This window comes from Conger conger, chromosome 4, assembly GCF_963514075.1.
Source record: "Conger conger chromosome 4, fConCon1.1, whole genome shotgun sequence".
NCBI classification, from domain to species: domain Eukaryota; kingdom Metazoa; phylum Chordata; class Actinopteri; order Anguilliformes; family Congridae; genus Conger; species Conger conger.
This window is the reverse complement of record NC_083763.1, coordinates 5211615-5231330: the sequence shown is the minus strand read 5'-3', so window position 1 is coordinate 5231330 and position 19716 is coordinate 5211615. Positions and strand designations below refer to the sequence as shown.

Genomic DNA, 19716 nt, shown 5'->3' with positions numbered 1-19716 from the left:
CTGAACTGTGCGCTCATTTCAATCAAATTTTTTATCCCTTTTTTCTTTTTCTCTCTCTTTATCGACTCCTAGGTCCAGCCATCGTTCGAGGCTAAGAAAAGTTGCAAGAAAAATAAATTAAGGGGAAATCAAGAAAATGGGCATTAGGCGAATGGAATGTCCACGCTCCTTCAAACGTCAGTTGGAAGCCACGTCAGTTACAGACGTGGCAGATGGGGAGAGGTAGAGGCACAGGTCGATCATTTATACATCAGCCTTCCAGAAAAAGTACACAACATTCAGCTTTCAACAAAGCATTTATTGACAAAAATAAAATACATTTACATTATGTTTTGATGATTCTGAACAACACATTTTTTACTTTTTCCTTTTAATGAAAAATAAAAATCTCTGGGCTGCTGAACTCGCAGTGATACAAGGAAACTCTGAATAGATCCACCGCTTTCACAGGAACCTTTGTTTCCACGAACAGAAATCAAACGCGACAATGCACCCGTGAATCAAAACTAAAATTCCAAAAGGTGGAGGTTCAGAAAAGTCCCGCAATCTCCACCTTCAATTCCTCCAGGAGCCAAAGTCAGAAACTGCCATCATTGCATAACTGTCGGGGTGTGGCAAAACTGGGAAAATAATGTCATATACAGTCCAAAGAATAGATACAATACAACACAACAAAGAACAGAAATGCACGTCCAGATAAGAAAATAACATTAAACACTCACTCACTCACTCTCACTCTCACTCACTCTCACTCACACACTCTCTCACTGACACTCAAACTCTCCCTCGCTCACTCACTCACTGACTCACACAGGCACACGCACACACACACTCACTCTCACACATGCTCACACGCACACGCTCACACACTCACACGCGCTCACACTCACACACACTCACACACACTCTCACACACTCACACTCACAGTTATAGTTTGCGGGTCGGAGGTCACGCCATCTTGTGCGGGTACCAGCTCAGCAGGTGCGCTCCTGCAGCCAGTTGTGCCGCAGGTCCCAGGACGGTGGGGGAGGCGTGGCGTAGCCATGGAAACAGGTAGCTGGAGGAGGACTGCTGACCAGCCAGGCCGGACACACCTGCACAGAGCAGGATGACACACACCCAGCCCCACGGTCATCAGACACACCTGCACAGAGCAGCAAACACACACACCCAGCCCCACGGTCATCAGACACACCTGCACAGAGCAGCACACACACACCCAGCCCCATGGTCATCAGACACACCTGCACAGAGCAGCACACACACACACACACCCAGCCCCACGGTCATCAGACACACATGCACAGAGCAGCACACACACACACCCAGCCCCAGGGCCATCACACACACCTGCACAGAGCAGCACACACACACACCCAGCCCCACGGTCATCACACACACCTGCACAGAGCAGCACACACACACACACACCCAGCCCCAGGGCCATCACACACCTGCACAGAGCAGCACACACACACACCCAGCCCCAGGGCCATCAGACACAGTACATCACAATGGAGAGAGCAGGGTACCATGAAACCAGAATGACACTGGGTCACAAGTCCAAAATGAAATCCACACACTTCATCATGTGAGTACTGTTGAGTACTATGGTGCACACTGTTGCACTGGGTAACTGTAAAATTGGTAATAGGAATCTTAATTTGTGATCATTTCGAGTATATACAGGTGTACCTACAGGTGTACATGGAGCCGAGTACAATTTCACGCAGGATAACACATTTTTGTCGTAAAAATGCACAATTTAAATCGTCATGTACTACAAAGCATTTTCAGACATTTTCAGAAATTGCCATGTGTATTTGTGTGTGCCGAGTACTTGAAAGAATTCAAAAGTGATGACAACTATGCGGTTATATAAATGAAAGTAGCATCACTTAGAAATGAGCTGAAGGCATTGCCTGATCTCTAATGAAAACCATAAGCAGGCAAAATCAACAGCGCTGACCAAAACAAAACAAAAAAAAAGACATAATTTGACGGTACAAAATGGCTACCCGCTTTGACCTGTCTGGTAGTAAGACTGCGATCGATGCGCTGCCTAATGACGGCTAATCTGATCACAACTCCTGCGTCATTAAGCAGCTCCAGCCCTGGCACAGTCTGGGAGATACTTTCCACACGGACGGACGCGTGTGATTCACAAACACGCGTTTGGAGCATTTATACTCCCTGTAGTTGTGTCTCCACAGCATTCATTTAATTTCCCTCCATTTAAACTCGGAGACACATTGAGAGGAGGTGCCCACTTTTACAAGTGTGCGGAATCGACGCAAGTATCTCTTTTGACTCACTAGTAAGAGAGATTTTCAAGACCAGGCTTGATACGGTCCTAGATACTATTTTGCTTTCAGGCAAACTAAGCAGTAGGTACACTTCAGTGGTAGGAAAAGGTGAGCATTGCTGGGCTGAACGGCCTGTTCTCACCATTATGTAACCTGATAACATCCCAAACTCTCGTTGTGCTGCTGTTACTTCCAAATGGGCGCAGCCCCGTAACTATAAAATTTTGGGAGTGTGCAGAACGGCGAGAGAGAGACAACCGTGTGGACCCTTGGGCTGGGGCGTGTCTGCTGATGCGACCTCGTTTAGACGGTGCGGACGCCTCGAGCGTAAATCACGCTTACCTGCGCCGCAGTCCCGCGTCCGCACCGGCGTGGTCTCCCGGCTCTGAGGACCGCTCTCTGATTGGTCGGGCTGCGGTGTGGGCGGGGTTACAGGCTGGGGGTCGTCCGCCACTGGCCCCGCCCCCGACGACATCTCGACGACGGAGCCCTTCTGTCCAGGGCACAGCTTCACGGACAACAATAATAAAGTAATCTTTTAGTTATTTAGCTGATGCTTTTATCCGAAGCGACTTAAGAGTTGATTAGACTAAACAGGGGACAATCCCCCCCTAAAGCCTAAAGCAATGCAGGCTTAAGGGCCTTTCTCAAGGGCCCAACAGCAGTGCGAATCTTTCACACCAATTTCATACAGACGCACAATCATACAAGCTTCACTTCAGCCTGCATACTTCAGCAAATGTAGGCGTTATGTTAGCTGCAACCTTTGACTGCAATGAGGGAAACATATTTTTTTGTGTTCAATGTGGCGGTGCTTCATCAGTTTGCATGGAGGCAGCCTGTAGCCTCGTGGCTACGGTGATTGACTGGTACCAGGAAGATTGGTCATTCAAGCCCCAGTTTAGCTACAATATAATCACTGCAGCTGTTGGGCCCTTGAGCAAGGCCCTTAACCCCACACTGCTCCAGTGGGGATTGGCCCCCGGCTCAGTCTAATCAACTGTAAGTCACTTCGGGTGTTTTTCTATTTTAAAATCCTTTGCCCATTTTCCTCTGAAAGACGGATTATCCAGTGGCACACATCCTGCGTGGCGGATTCAGCAGCAGAGCAGATAGGAGCGTGCTCATCTCAAAGGCGAGCTGCAGACTCTTATCACACCACAGTCAGCCACTGAAACTCTCCTATCCTCGGAAGAAGCCCCTGCCAACGCGTGTTCAGCCTGCTGAGCAGCCAGCCACAGCCACAACAGCACAGCCTACATTCGAAACATCCCTGTGGGGCATTACGCACGCACTAAAACAGAGCCTCCGTCAGATGAGATGATGAACTGAGGTCCTGACTCACCGGTTCCCCGGTGTCCTGGCTAAATTCCCAACCCTGGCTCTTTCAAACTGCTACCTAATCATCCCCTGATTTAATTGGCTAAAAACATTGTTCTCTCTCTCACTCACCACCTCAGCTGACGTGTGTTGAGTTTTCTTGTGCAAAATGGCTGCCGTTGCATCACCCAGGTGGGTGCTGCACATAGGTAGGTGGTTAAGTTCCCCCCTCATCACTGTAAAGTGCTTTGAGAATGAGAAAAGCCCTATATAAATGTAATGATCTGTCTCTCTTAACAGGACCCACACAGCCATGCACATGTGGGTATTTGAACCCATCAGTCCAGCGTTTACACTGTGAATGTACAAACCACTGCCTGTTTAATACATCCAAACAATAACTTTAAAAATGAGTATCGACAACCTTATCAGAGTACTGTAATTAAATGTAAGCACCAATTAGACATATAGTAGATATAAATTTCATAGCGCATATTGTTCCGAAAGCTAAACATTAGCCTGAGAATTCCCCTTGGCATCTTTCATCTCTGATGGGTTTCTGTAATGGGCACAGCTCATGCACTGAGTCCAACACCACCGTTCATTTAATCAAATATTTATACCCATATCTGCTCTGCTGTTTTCAGCCAGGAGAAAAAAAAGAGAATGAGAACGGGAGATTTAATCTCCCGTTCAAGGTTGCTTTTCTTTTGGAAAAATCGCCATTTAAAATCGAGACCTGCAACGATTCTTCACAGATTTTTAACGAGGATCGTCACAATTACCAGGCAATTAACAATCAATGAACTGTAATGACATGTAACCCTCCCACTGCACAATCCACACTGACGGGGCCGTAACGAGGCTCAGTGAGCAGACTGACAGGGCCTATGAGCTGTGATATAGGCACAAGTGAATATGTAAATGCGTGAGGTCGGCTATACAGAGAATTCTGCTACATGGTAACACAGGGTTACGGAACAATGGTGGATAAAGAGCATATTTCAGCACTGTGTTACCATCCTACTACTGATTGACATCCCTGATATTATGACTACTAGTAATTAGTCTCACTCCCAATGGTAGTGGAACTCCCAATGGTAGTGTAACCGCTAATGCTAGTGTAATGCTAGTGTAACCGCTAATGCTAGTGCTAATGACTCATCTCTTTAGGCTACACATTTCCCTCCCTAACTCACCACCATGATTAGCCTTAGACTGTAATGGCACTTATGTATAGATTGTATAGATATTGTTACTTGTATAGATATTGTCGTTTTTTTATTGGCTGTTGTATTGTTGTACTCAGGGTATTCTAGCTGCCAACTGTGGTATGCTAGTTTGGAAGTTGATTGTACTCTTCAAGGGTTCTTATTATCTGTATGTTTACACTAGGACTCGGAACTGTGCTGTCCTCTCAGGTCCTCTTCGCACCTATACTTGTGTTCGATTTGCACTTCGTTGTACGTCGCTCTGGATAAGAGTGTCTGCTAAATGCCATGTAATGTAATGTAATGTAGTGTAATGCTAGTGTAACCGCTAATGCTAGTGTAACCGCTAAAGTTGGTGTAATGCTAGTGTAACCGCTAATGCTAGTGTAACCGCTAAAGTTGGTGTAATGCTAGTGTAACCGCTAATGCTAGTGTAACCGCTAAAGTTGGTGTAATGCTAGTGTAACCGCTAATGCTAGTGTAACCGCTAAAGTTGGTGTAATGCTAGAGTAACCGCTAATGCTAGCGCTACCCTGGTCAGTGCACTGACGGGGCCTGCCACCCTGGTCCTGGAGAGCTACATGCTCCTCTGTTTTTCACTCTAAAGGCCCGTCCACACCAAGAACGATGACTATAACAATAAATATATTGCTATGAAAATCGTTCTAACAGGGTGTGTGAACTGGATGCTGATTTTTAAGGTGCAAACAGAGAGCAGCAGAGCCAGTGGCTCTTCAGGACGCAGTGCTGCAGACCCCCAGACTAACACACGGCCCACAGGGGTCCGATGGGGGGGGGGGAGGGCAGGTGTGCTCTTACCTCCACGGTGTCTCCGGGGCCCTGGGCCTCCTCTGGGACACCGCCAGGGGTCGAGTCCCGGTCCCAGCCCCGGTCCCAGTCGCTGAAGACCTCCGAGCTCGTACACAGCAGCGCTCCGAACGGGTTCGGGTTCTCCACCTGCCGAGGTTCACAACCGCTTAAACTACAATCTCAAAACAAACACACAAACATGGGATTTTTAAACACACCTCCGTGTCTTGTTTCAGTCTCAAGAGCGGAACTACTGTAAAAACCCCAAGGGTACCGCATGACACTCTCAAACTTACTATTGGAGTCTGCTGAGGTCTGCTGTAGGTCTGCATTTGAACACTAATTTGGCACACCTGACTCCACTAATTTGCAGCTCAATGAGATGACTAGCTGTTGAATGAGGTGTGCTTTGTAGAGGGAACACCTGCAGGATGTGAGATCTCCAGGAACAGGGTTGGTGACCACTGTGGTCGACTGATGAAAATACCTGGGCAGTACTGCTGACTTCTGGGATACTGATGAACTCCAGCTCTGGGAGGTCAGGCAAGTCCACCTCTTCTCTGATTGGCTGAAGTTGGACTCCGCCCTCAGGAGAAGGACCCTTGAGAACACACACGTGTGACAGAAATGAGCTGCACAACTGCGCTTATAGGAAAAAATATTTCACCTGAGTTCATGTTTTTGGGTTTTTTTGTGAATGAGTGTATAAATCGTGACCTTGAGATTATCAGGTTCTGCCTACGTTCTGTGTCATTTTGGGATATTGAGCTTCAAAGCTTTCACATCTTAACACAGCAAAGCGGAAATGCAGGGCAGTTGTTCATAGATCAAAATGACAGACACCTAAAACGTACTCTGAATATATAATATCAAACTATAAACAACATATTTATGACACCAACTGATTTTTTTCGAAAATGTCAGTTAGAACGTTAGAATTCTAATGTCTCATAACGTGAAGAGAGTCCCCAGAAGCTGAGAGTCCCGTAATTACACACAGGTGGCTGGGATTCCAGCATCCCTAAAAGTTAGGGGTGATAAACAGCCCTTCAAACGGTCCGTCGAGGAACTCCCTGCGAAAGCAGGCCTGAGACCAACCCACTCAGCAAACCCTAATTCATCTCCCCCACAACCCAGCAGAGTGAGTCTGACTGCCATCCCAGCTCCGTCTCTGTGATTTACACTGCGCTGAGCAAACTGTCGGACCGCAGCCCAGAACCAGAAGCGTAGTTCTGAGTATCATAACCGCTACAGTACGTGAAGACGGGACGGTACCGTTGGAGAGGCACCCAGCGGGTCTTGAAGCGCGACTGGACTGTTTTCAGCCGAGTCCAAACTGCACAGACTTGTCCTTTCCTCATGCAAACCCGTCTCCATGTACAGGGCCACGGGGTTGAACTGTCCAAAGATCTGCAAAAAATACTGCATTCCATACAAAGGCCTACATTTCAAACAATTACACCACAAGAAAGCTGGGTTCTTGCCAGGTTTCACAAATCAAAATTCCAGACTTATTCCGACCGCCCACTCTACTGCACCCTGGACCAAATTAAATTGATATCACAACTCTCTTCCTTGAACTAGAAATTCAGCTCTTTGTTGCCCAGATTGAAAGACTTGACAACCAGGTATCCAGGCATGCAGTCATCTAGACAACTTACACAAACACCGGAATGCAAGTGTGGGCAATTTTCAGCTTTCTTAAGAATGCACACAGCATTTCTTTTAGGATATTTGTACACTGCAGGGAAGTTAGCCGATAACTGACCACTCTGCTGTAGAAGGCGGTGCAGGATAGTTAGCCGATAACTGACCACTCTGCTATAGAAGGTGGTGCAGGGAAGTTAGCTGCTAACTGACCACTCTGCTAACTGACCATTCTGCTATAGAAGGGGGTGCAGGGAAGTTAGCCGATAACTGACCACTCTGCTGTAGAAGGCGGTGCAGGATAGTTAGCCGATAACTGACCACTCTGCTATAGAAGGTGGTGCAGGATAGTTAGCCGATAACTGACCACTCTGCTATAGAAGGCGGTACAGGATAGTTAGCTGATAACTGACCACTCTGCCATAGAAGGTGGTGCAGGATAGTTAGCCGATAACTGACCACTCTGCTGTAGAAGGTGGTGCAGGATAGTTAGCCGATAACTGACCACTCTGCCATAGAAGGTGGTGCAGGATAGTTAGCCGATAACTGACCACTCTGCTGTAGAAGGGGGTGCAGGATAGTTAGCCGATAACTGACCACTCTGCCATAGAAGGTGGTGCAGGGAAGTTAGCCGATAACTGACCACTCTGCTGTAGAAGGGGGTGCAGGAGAGGGCGTGGCCCTCGCCCTGCAGCGCGGTGTGCACGTAGACGTCCTCCGGGGTGTGCGTGTCGCAGAGGAAGAGGTGCAGGACGCCGCGGCGGTAGCTGTGGATGGCGGCCACCAGGGGGCGCTCACCGCACAGCTTCTGGAAGAGGCTGACGGCTCCCGGGCTCCAGCTGCCCTGTCGAGAGAGACGTCAGGCTCAGAGACGGACCCGCGGGCCGAGGGAGACGCGCCCGCCAGGCCGTCGGGTTACCGTACGAAAGACTGCCGGGGGAACGAGGAAAGGACGGAAGGAGGGAAGGAGGGAAGGAGAAAATGGAGGTCTTACACTGACGGGCCTGACTCCAGTCAGGGAAGAGGGGACTGCTTGTGCAGGAAGCTCCGAGTAGCAGGATCTGAGAGAGAGAGAGGGAGGGAGGGAGGGAGGGAGAGAGAGATGGAGGGAGAGAGAGAGGGAGAGAGGGATGGAGAGAGATGGAGGGAGAGAGAAAGAGGGGGAGGGAGAGAGAGAGGGAGAGAGAGGGATGGAGAGAGCGGGAGAGAGAGAGAGAGAAATGCAGAGTACATAACAGCCCCTCACATTCACATTTCATCCATTTATAGTAAGAGAGAGAGATTAAAGGGTTTTAATATCTAAAACACCCCAAAACGTTAGCGAAGAGGAGTGATGTATGTTTTTTTTTTCCTTGAATCACAAATCAAAAGTTCCAAGATGATATGAATCAAAAGCTCAAAAACACGAAAACTAAGCGCTTGGGTCGTTAAACATTCATGAGGTCCATTTCTTCACAAACTGGCTCTGACTCTCCAGGACCAGGACACCCTGTGGCTCTCCAGGACCAGGAGTGAGGTCCCCAGCACGCCCTGCGGCTCTCCAGGACCAGGAGTGAGGTCCCCAGCACGCCCTGCGGCTCTCCAGGACCAGGAGTGAGGTCCCCAGCACACCCTGTGGCTCTCCAGGACCAGGAGTGAGGTCCCCAGCACACCCTGTGGCTCTCCAGGACCAGGAGTGAGGTCCCCAGCACACCCTGTGGCTCTCCAGGACCAGGAGTGAGGACCCCAGCACACCCTGTGGCTCTCCAGGACCAGGAGTGAGGACCCCAGCACACCCTGTGGCTCTCCAGGACCAGGAGTGAGGTCCCCAGCACACCCTGTGGCTCTCCAGGACCAGGAATGAGGTCCCCAGCACACCCTGTGGCTCTCCAGGACCAGGAGTGAGGTCCCCAGCACACCCTGTGGCTCTCCAGGACCAGGAGTGAGGACCCCAGCACACCCTGTGGCTCTCCAGGACCAGGAGTGAGGACCCCAGCACACCCTGCGGCTCTCCAGGACCAGGAGTGAGGTCCCCAGCACACCCTGCGGCTATCCAGGACCAGGACCAGGACCAGGACCAGAACCAGAACCAAAACCAGGACCAGGACCAGGACCAGGACCGAGTGAGTGAGTAAGTGAGTGAATGAATGAGTGAATGAGTGAGTGAGTGAGTGAGTGAGTGAGCGTGTGAGTGAGTGAGTGAGTATGTGAGAGTGAGTGAGTGAGTGTGAGTGAGTGAGTGTGTAAGTGAGTGAGTGAGTGTGTGAGTGTGTTAGTGAGTGAGTGAGTGTGTGAGTGAGTGAATGAGTGAATGAGTGAGTGAGTGTGTGAGTGAGTGAGTGAGTGAGTGAGTGAGTGAGTGAGTGAGTGAGTGAGTGTGTGAGTGAGTGAGTGAGTGAGTGAGTGAGTGAGGGAGTGAGTGAGTGAGGGAGTGAGTGAGTGTGTGAGTGAGTGAGTGAGTGAGTGAGTGAGTGAGTGAGTGAGTGAGTGAGTGTGTGAGTGTGTGAGTGAGTGAGTGAGTGAGTGAGTGAGTGAGTGAGTGAGTGAGTGAGTGAGTGAGTGAGTGAGTGAGTGTGTGAGTGTGTGAGGGAGTGAGTGAGTGAGAATGTGAGTGAGGGAGTGAGTGAGTGAGTGAGTGAGTGAGTGTGTGAGTGAGTGAGTGAGTGAGTGAGTGAGTGAGTGAGTGAGTGAGTGAGTGTGTGAGTGTGTGAGGGAGTGAGTGAGTGAGAATGTGAGTGAGGGAGTGAGTGAGTGAGTGAGTAGGGGCACACACAGGCAGACGGCGTCAGCACGTACTTGAGGAAGCGGAGGCTGCTGATGTCGGCGACGCTGAGATCCCCGAAGTCGGCGTAGTACACCTGGGCCTGGCCGGGGCTGAGGACGCGGTGGATGACGACCCGGTAGAACCACACGCCATGGGGGGCAAAGCAGCACACCTGGCCCGGCCGCACGTAGCGTTCGGGGAGGCGGTAGCGCTCCGTCACCTCCGGGCAGGTGTAGCAGGCCCTGCCGGGACAGACAGACCTCCGTCAGCGCTCCTGCTTCTAAAGAGTTTTCGTCTTGGAATGAGACTTAAGTTACATTACATTATTGCCATTTGGTAGACCCTCTTATCAGAGCGACATACAGTTGATTAGACTAAGCAGGAGACAATCCTCCCCTGGAGCAATGCAGGGTTAAGGGCCTTGCTCAAGGGCCCAACGGCTGTGCGGATCTTATTGCGGCTACACTGGGATTCGAACCACCAACGTTGCGTGTCCCAGTCATTTACTTTAACCACTATGCTACAGGCCGGCCTGTTGTTATTTCTTTCCTCCCAAGTTGAAAATATTAGCTTGTTTTAAGTCAATGTTTGCTTGACAAGTGAAAGTTTCTTACCACATTGGCTAATCTTGAATTCAGTTCTCACCTCACTGGGAATATTTTAGCAAACAAGCACAGATCCTGTGCAGACTGACAGCATGCCCCCTAGAGGCAATCTGACGAAAGTACAGGCTCTATTGAGTGAGTGACCTGAATTTGCCACTTTCTGTTCCCGGCCGCATGGTGCGCCTTGGGGGGAAAAAAAGATTTTAAGTCCAAAGATAAGACTAATACGCTTGCTGAAATCTACTTATTTTTTGGTTCTAAAATGATTTCTGAGATTGACAAGATTTGCTAACGGGCTAAGAAACTTTCACTAAAAACAAGCTGAGATGGAGTTTTTAGGGGGGGGGGGTTTGAAAGTGCATCTCTCTCTGGCTTCAGACGACGGCGGAGACCTCATTTCGATCATCATGTTCTCCAGGGCGCGGGCCTCGGGGGTCCGGTGGAAGCGGATGTAGAAGTGGCTGGGGGACTCCACCTTCTCCACCAGCACGGGGGCCAGCTCCCGGTCCGGCCGGCGCGTGGGGGCCCTCAGCCTCTCCTCCCGCACGGCGTCCGGGGGCACCGGGCACGCCCCGCCCGTCGGCACGGCGACGGCCGGGAACGCGTCCACCACCTGAGCAAACGCACGCCAACGAGTACTTCCAGAATATTCTACTGGAATTAACAAGACTTCCACTCCACTGCGACAGTGTACGGAATAGTAATCATCTCGGTAGGGCCACTTCCACCACCTGAGCAAACGCACGCAACGAGTACTTCCAGAATATTCTACTGGAATTAACAGACTTCCACACCACTGCGACAGTGTACGGAATAGTAATCATCTCGACAGGGCCACTTCCACCACCTGAGCAAACGCACGCAACGAGTACTTCCAGAATATTCTACTGGAATTAACAGACTTCCACACCACTGCGACAGTGTACGGAATAGTAATCATCTCGGCAGGGCCACTTCCACCACCTGAACAAACACGTCAATGGTAAGTGGACTGCATGTATATAGCGCTTTTGGTAACACTTGCAGATTACATAACAGCGGTCACAAGATGGCACAACGGATGATGTCAGTCGATATCAAATTACATAACACTGCCGTACATTTATTGATACGTTTCTTTCCAGTAGCATCATAAAATCATTTAATATCATCTGACTGCTATGCTATGTCATGTGTATGACAGTGTTATATCAGCATTATGGCGTGGGGTTCAATTAAAAGTGTTTTACAATGAATGCCTCTCATTCACCCACACCAACGGCAAAAGGCAAAGGGGGGGCGGGGGGGGTCGTCGAACCAGCAACTCTCTCGACTACCAGATGACCGATCTTACCTCCTGAGCCAATGTCGCCACGTAATGTGTACTTCTAGAACATTCTACAGAACTTACAACTTCCACTCCACTTCACACCTACAGTGTGAAGTGGAATCCACTCAGCAGCCTGTATAATGTTCAGCTTGAATCAAATACTTGTATTTCGTTGGACACTAGATAATATTGGTAGGCATTCCTGGACCCAAAGTCTACTGGGAACAACACTACATACATCACTGAGGCTTGTTGAGTCTTGCAGGTCATTCGATGAAAGTCTGTTTATTGCAGATTGGCGACAATTGTAGACACCCAGAACCCAATTAATTCTGCACTGTTGGCCTGCCTGCTCATTATATTGAGACTGAATTCATAATATGCAAGGGTAAGAGACATAGCAGTACTCTCATCCACTGGATGGAGATAGAACTGGCTGCTATTACCGTCAGCCGACAGCACATAGATGTAGGGAAATGTAAGTTCAAAGTCATTCGCTTCAGTTCAGAGCAAACTCCATAATTACGGCCAATATGTTTTAAGTGAGATTCTTATAGCAGCAAAGCACAATAAAACATTTTAATCTTGTGCTGAAAGGTAGTAAAAACCAAAATTTTACAGCAGAGACTACCTTCTGCCAAAATACATCCCGCTTTTACAAGTGAACAATGTTAAGTGCTCTTGACACTGACTCAGTGAAGATAAATTCACTAACAAACACATAACTAACCTGTCACAAGGTCTCTAGCCAACACTCAATCGACATTGTTGCTGTCCTTGGAAAGATGGCAATTATGATGATGTCATAGCTGACCGAACAGGAATGACCATACGTCAGAGGAGAACGCCCATTAAAGACCAGGGAGCATCAACTCTGGCCCTCGAATCCAAATCCAGTCCCGGTTTTCTTTTCTCCCGGGTAATTCATGCCACAGCTTGGCCAGAGCGTCTTCACACCTGACTCCCAGGTAAAGGGAGTTAGGATAACCTGCCGTTCCCTGCCCCTGAGGACCGTGAGTTGCTGACCCCTGTTCTAGACGCACAAGCAAAGCTGCAGCAACCCAGGAATCCAAGAAGAAAATGAACAGGATCCAAGACACAGATTAGTTGGCGCAGGTGGCGGGCTGGCTACTCCATCAGCAATCGTCGGGTTCGCAAACAGGTTCAGCTGACCGGTGCAGCGCTGAGCGGGACTCCGCAGGGGCACATCAGCATCACTGAGACATCTCCGACCCGCCCAGCGATATTAACGGGCAAAGTGAATCCAGGACTAATAAACAACAGAAAAATATGGACTCCATCTGGCATCAGGCTTGTGTTTATGGACAGACAACACAAGCACTGATCTTCAAATTTTAATTGCCTCCAAAATGATGTACAGCCCACAATATAAATTTCACGCGGCAATTAAAAAAATACCCAGAAATTTCTGTACCTTTCAGATTAAATTAGTTGTGTTTTTAATGCGTTTCTGCAGGTCTGGGTATAAAGGCTGAGCTTTGGCGTACAGTAAGTCACTCTGGATAAGTGACATGTCTGCTAAATGCCATGTAAAGCGTGCATGTATTAGTATAGATTTTAATGGCTTATTATTTGTGTTAAATCGTGCAGATAATCCCATGATTATTGAACGTAAGGTTTAGCCATAATCTGAATGCTTTTTGAACCAAGCCTTTCCTCATTAATTCATCAGGATGTCTTTTGCTATATTGTGCTGTTGAGCGGACTCCCACATTATTGGACTGCATTTATATACCGCTTTTATCCAAAGCCCTTTACAATGAATGCCTCTCATTCACCCAATCACACACACACACTCACACACACACACACACACACACACAGCAATGGTTAAAGGCCATGTGAGGCACCAACCAGCTCGTCAGGAGCAACTGGGGGTTAGGTGTCTCGCTCAGGATCAAACTGGCAACTCTCCAACGGCCAGACGACCACTCTTACTGTACCTCCTGAGTTCATGTAGCCCCACAAAATGCAAGCAGTCGGAAATTATATTCTATTTTTGGGAATAATCCACGGGTGCGTTCACCTCTCACCTGACTGAAGGTCTTGGTGGTGACCCTGAGTTCGGTGTCCGCCTCCAGGACCTCTGAGGGCTCCTCCTCTCTGCCCCTCCCCTCCCACGGAGAGTCCTCGCTGTTTAAATAGTAACCGCTCCCCGACGGGTTCCCGGCTTCGGACGTCTCCGTGGTGACGAGACCAGTGTCTTGCCCCCTCTCTGACGAAGACAGAGAAAATGCATTGGTGAGAGAAAGAATCACAGGACACAGAGTGAGACGCATGTAAAAGGGATGGTGAATTGGACTGTATTTATATAGCACTCTTATCCAAGGCACTTTACAATTAAAGGTACAATAGGTAAGATCTTCGTGTTAAAACATTGTCACAGGACCAATCCCTTCCTATCATTGAAAAAGGCTCACTGACATGTTGACACGCCCTCTGCCTGTGTTTAAAGTCCTTAAATTTGGGTCTAAATTTGAGTCTAAAAGGGCGGGCTTGTTTATATATAGCATGTGAGAGGGCCAGAGGGCATGCTGGGAATGCCTTACCTTGCTGGTTGCCCTTGACGATCCAACTGTTGGCCTCCTTCTCAGGGCCGGGCTCCAGGTAAAGGATGTCACTGAGCGCGCTCACCATCTCCGTCACGCTCAGGAAGCCGCACTGGACCACGGGAAGGTCCGCCCCATTCACCCTCTGAAAGACACAGGTCAACACTGCACTCAAAATGGCTGACAGATCCAGAGGAAAAAATCTATCAAAGGTCCACCCAAATCACACTCTGTTTCTTAAACTATGGATGGGTTGGGATCCAAAACGTGTCACGGGAGAGTATGAGGTGGGTCCCAGAATGAGTCTGTAGTCCACTGGGCTATGCTAGTAGGTATATATCTGATCAACCCTTGATAGGAGAAAAATGTCTAATTTGGGTCCCGATTTTAAAAACTTTAATAACCAGTGTAATAACCAGCTGCACGATATGCCAGAGCTACGGTACGTTGAACACGAGTGTGTTACCTTGAACTCCCCAGGAAAATCGTGGATCGAGATCCCCGCACTGTTCTCAGCAACAACCTGCGAAGCACCAAACCTCATCAACGTTTAAACCATTTAAACTTACAAAACATCAACTACACAACAGCACAGGAGGCACTGCGATATAAAGAAATGACATGCAATTACAAGGCATCGATACTAATAATAATAATAAGCTTAATTCATATAGCACCTTTCATACATAAAATGTATGTGTTTTACATTCAGTAAATTACAAAGAAAACACATTGTAGATAAAAGAAAACACTGCGATTGTGGAAATATATCCACACAACACACAAATAAGATAAATACTTTGGGGAGTGGGACGACACCGATTGTGGGAATATGTACTGTAATTAAACACAACAACCAACCAAAAAACACAACCACTTTGGCGCCTTTCCCCTCTGCCTCCCTGGAGCGAGACGGTGCTGATCGCGGGAATATGTCCTGTAATCCCACAAACAATCAGGCCTCTTTCAGCCTGTGACTGACCTGGCAAAGCTGGTTCTTCAGCTCAGGGCTGACGGTCCCAGCAGGGCCGCTCTCCAGAATGCCGTTCCGGAGCTCCTCCTCCAGCTGCATTTCAGAGACATCGGTCTGAAATCCCCCATTTCCCTTTCCTCCGGTCAGTTTATCATGTGCTACTGGGCTTTCTACACCTGCTTATTTGCTGCCTGCAGTATATCATCTCCGTATATTAACCTCTTATGGGTGGATGCGCGTTACATTTCCCTTAACAGACAGATGCAACACCAGCCTTGTATTTGACCATGTGACCGTTCCTGAAGACACATGACCCTTGAAATGCATTGTGATTCCTAGGCCTTTCTATGGGTTTTCTATAGGGTGCCTGAGTCCATAATGGGTTAAACTGTCCTCTTTCTACTCAGCAGGCACTGTAAAGCAAAGCGAAGGGGGGAGAATGCGAGACCTTTTTAACACACGTCTCGAACGTCTTTTCCTCCAGGACGGGTTTGAGCGCAGGGATGTCCGCCTCACTGAGCTGCCTCCCGTTCTCCGGCGTACCCCTGGGGCCCAATTCGGGGGGCAAATTCGGCTGGCTCCCGATGAGTGCGTTCTGTTCCCCTGGGGCAGACAAGGGAACGCAAATATTCCGCAGTGGAACACATCACATTTCCCCAAGGTCCGTACCATGAGACAACGATCCCTGTACTCTATGCAACCGATCGATTCAATTCAAACAACGTTGTTTTTCTACAATGAAACTTCTTGTGCGGCAGTTGGCATCATATTCACAAACACCATTATCACACCCTTCCTGCCTCTTGCCTAATGCATGCTGGCTCTAGCACACACCCCAAACCCTGATCAGGAATAGATGATGGAAGGATGGATGGAAGGATGGATGGAAGGATGGATGGATGGATGGATGGATGGATGGAATTATCACCTCCATGTACACAGCAATGTCATAACAACAAACATACCGTACTGTAGAAATAAGATGGAGGTGCTAAAAGGAAGATGCCCAAAAATAACATTAGATTACATCAGTTATTTAGCTGACACTAAGCAGCGGACAATCCCCCTAGGAGCCATCTGGGGTCAAGGGCCCAACAGCTGCACTGATCTTATTGTGGCAACACCAGGGCTTGAAGCACAAACCTTCTGGGTCCCAGTCGAGCAACTCAGCCACCAGACAACAGATAGCCCACATAGCAGAGGACTAAAAAGGTTCTCAACAGCCTGGACAATCACGCGAATAGGCGGAGATGCTCTCACCTGCGTCCACCGGACCTTTACCTGCGCCGGGGGTCGAGGGCGGCAGGGACACGGCCGGCGGCGCGGTTTTCACCACGGTTTTCACCACGGTTTTCACCAGGGGCTTCTGGGGGATTTTGAGCACGAGGAGGGAGCCCGCCCGGCTCTGGCGGACGTCCACGAGGTCGGCCGCGGCGGCCAGCAGCTCGGCGACGGAGTAGAACCCGTAGTGCCCGACCTGCAGCGGCCGGCCGAACAGCCGGGCGAAGCAGGGCTCCAGCTCCGACAGGCCGACGGGCCCCTGGGAGAGCAGCTGACGCAGCTGGCAGCGCAGCTGGGCCGGCAGGGCCGGGGGCGCCTGGCCCCGGCGGGGGAGGAGCGGAGGGGCGCTCGCCGCGTATCGGGGAAAGTGCGAGCCGAAAAGCGGCTTCCGCGCGACCGCTTTGGACTTGGGGTTTCGCTGTCGGGACACCAGCTCTTGGATTCCCTTGGTGGTCTGGTCGCCGACGACTACGGGAGGATCGATCGACATAAAAACGAACAGATAAGCATTTGAATATACACCCTGCTGAAAAAACCCCCAGCTCAAGCTAGGTTTTGAAACGGCTGGTAGCTGGTTGACCATTTTCAACCAGCTCCATATTCAACATGGTTTGACCAGCTCAAGCTATGTTTTGAAAACAGCTGGCACAGTAGCGGGAATTACACCAGGGTATGCACATATGTATTTAGTGTAGACAGCACTGTTACACACTTCTGTATACGTCACTTCTGTGCTGCAAAACTATGACTGAGCAGAGAACAGATTTTAAAAATATATGAGTACAGCATTTGCTCTCGCTGGTAAGACTGATTAGCACTTACAAATTAATAAATTAAAACGACATTAGCGCTACCTTTAAGCACCATACTTCCATCGGTGGCGTAGTCCACAGACACTACGTCAGGCATTTCCTTGACCATGTCCATGACGTTCCTGAAGCCCAGAGACCTGAGGGGGAGCGGATGACCCAGCATGCTGAAATAGTCCCTTTTCAGCTGGTCGGGACTCAGGCCGTTTTTAGCAGAAACCAGGAGAGAGCGCACATCCTTCTTCAAACCAGAAAGCAGCTGCTCCTGGGTCATGTTGACAACTACGCGGAATGGAAGGCGGAGGGGATTAGGCAGAATGTTCGTTTTGATTTTCCCTCTAATATAAAAATGCGCACAACCTTTGTCGCTAGTACGGCGTCGTATTTCATAGGAGCCACACAAAAAGTAGCATCAGGTAACTTCAAGTGGTTAAAATATTTGTACGCAAGCACATGGGTCGACAAAAACAACACGGGATCGACTGTGTACTTGCACCATTGTCCAAAAAAGGAAGCAAACGTCCAAGCAGTTTTGCCGACAGCTATGTCTAATTAGCTAACACTAGTTAGCTTGGTCGCATATGGACGCTTTATCACATCGGGACGTATTAGCACAAAATTAGCCAGCTAGCCATGTATTTTCATAGAAATACAAACCGTTGTCTATTGTATCATTAAACAGTTGGCTTTCATACACACAGTGCAGCTGCACAAAATTATGGCGCGTTCGTAAAGCTGGCCTTCCAAGATCTTTGATGCACATATGTGGCCCTAAAGTTTTCGTAGCCATGTCGATATAGCTCTCCCTAGACAAAGTTACATTCAACTGAACGACAAGGCCTTCAAATACAACAATGGCATTGACATAATGAGGTGGCCCTCTAATTTGAAAACAGTATGCATTCTACAGTAGACATTCATTAAAACCAATGCTGAATAAAACACCAAACAGTATAATAACCCACCATGAAATTATTTCACTTCAACTATATTTTGCACGACGAGAAAATGACTTGCGTCGAACATGCGCACCGTTGACACGTCATCCAACCAAGTCAGAGTGTTTTTTTTTTTTTTGTTAGAATTATTTGTATGTTGGCTAGATGGCAAACAGCAAGTTATCCCACGACCATACCAATACAGTAACAAATATGAAGATATAATTAACATAACCCACTGAGTTTAACAGTATTCTAAACTGAAATCTCATTTACTGAATATAGCCTTTAACAGTGTAATTCAGTATTTCATCTTGGATTTCAAACTGCAATGCAGATCCATTCTCTTTCTTTATGAAAGCGAGAAAAAAAACAGCTGTTCAGGAAATGAAGGTAAAATGAGTTCACAGGATAGATTTTAATTAAATAATGTTAGGGAGGGATAATGTGGCTTGCACACCCCTGCTCCAATAGCAGATAACTGACCTCAGCTCTTTCCAGCACAGAATAACCTCTGACTCTGCACATTCCTCACGTACACACACGCAGGCACACACACACACACACACACACACACACACACACACACACACACTAAAACCCCTGCAGCAGAACAAAGGCAAATTATTGACTCTAATGAAAAGGCTCATTAGTCAATTCAGTGCCTGTTTCCCACCATTATAAACCGTCTCTACTATAGTAAAAACACATTCCAGCAATATAAACCTCTCTAGCTGGTTTTTATTTTATTTTTTGGGGTCATAGTACAGTAGTAAAAACTTAAGAGGGTGAATCAATCCAGCACAAAGAAAATTGTGCTCTCAATGCATTCTTCAATAATGTAAATAATTAATCAACATTTGTTTGTGCTTAAATTTCTATATTTTAAATAATTTTGACTCATTTCACTTGAAAAAAATGTAGTGATCACTTTATTAGACCTGTACACCAGCTTGTTAATGAAAATATTTCATCAGACAATTGTGGCAGCAACTAAAGGCGAATCGTGTTCGAGTTTGCAGAGAATGGCACGAATAACATCCAGTGAGCAGCAGTTCTTCTGAGAGCGAAGGGCCAGGAAGGTGACAGTAACACAAATAACCACACATTACAACAGTGGTATGCAGAAGAGCATCTCTGAACACACAACACATCAAACCTTTAAGTGGATAGGCTACAGCAGCAGAAGAATT

At 48.2% G+C, this 19716-nt stretch overlaps 1 protein-coding gene across 1 annotated transcript; it reads right to left on the bottom strand.

Moving 5' to 3' along the window:
• Positions 1 to 493: 493 nt before the first annotated feature.
• tdrd5 (tudor domain containing 5) lies at positions 494 to 18637 on the bottom strand. The gene is made up of 18 exons (XM_061237747.1): positions 18551 to 18637; positions 17631 to 17867; positions 16756 to 17244; positions 15944 to 16098; positions 15505 to 15588; positions 14989 to 15045; positions 14523 to 14667; positions 14007 to 14188; positions 11036 to 11256; positions 10071 to 10280; positions 8290 to 8356; positions 7939 to 8139; positions 6924 to 7058; positions 6136 to 6249; positions 5658 to 5795; positions 2650 to 2815; positions 927 to 1095; positions 494 to 620 (listed from the first exon to the last, which is right to left on the bottom strand). Exons 2-17 carry the CDS (start codon positions 17857 to 17859, stop codon positions 950 to 952), a joined length of 2739 nt encoding a protein of 912 aa, XP_061093731.1. The 5' UTR covers positions 17860 to 17867; positions 18551 to 18637; the 3' UTR covers positions 494 to 620; positions 927 to 949.
• Between the last annotated feature and the right edge of the window lie 1079 nt (positions 18638 to 19716).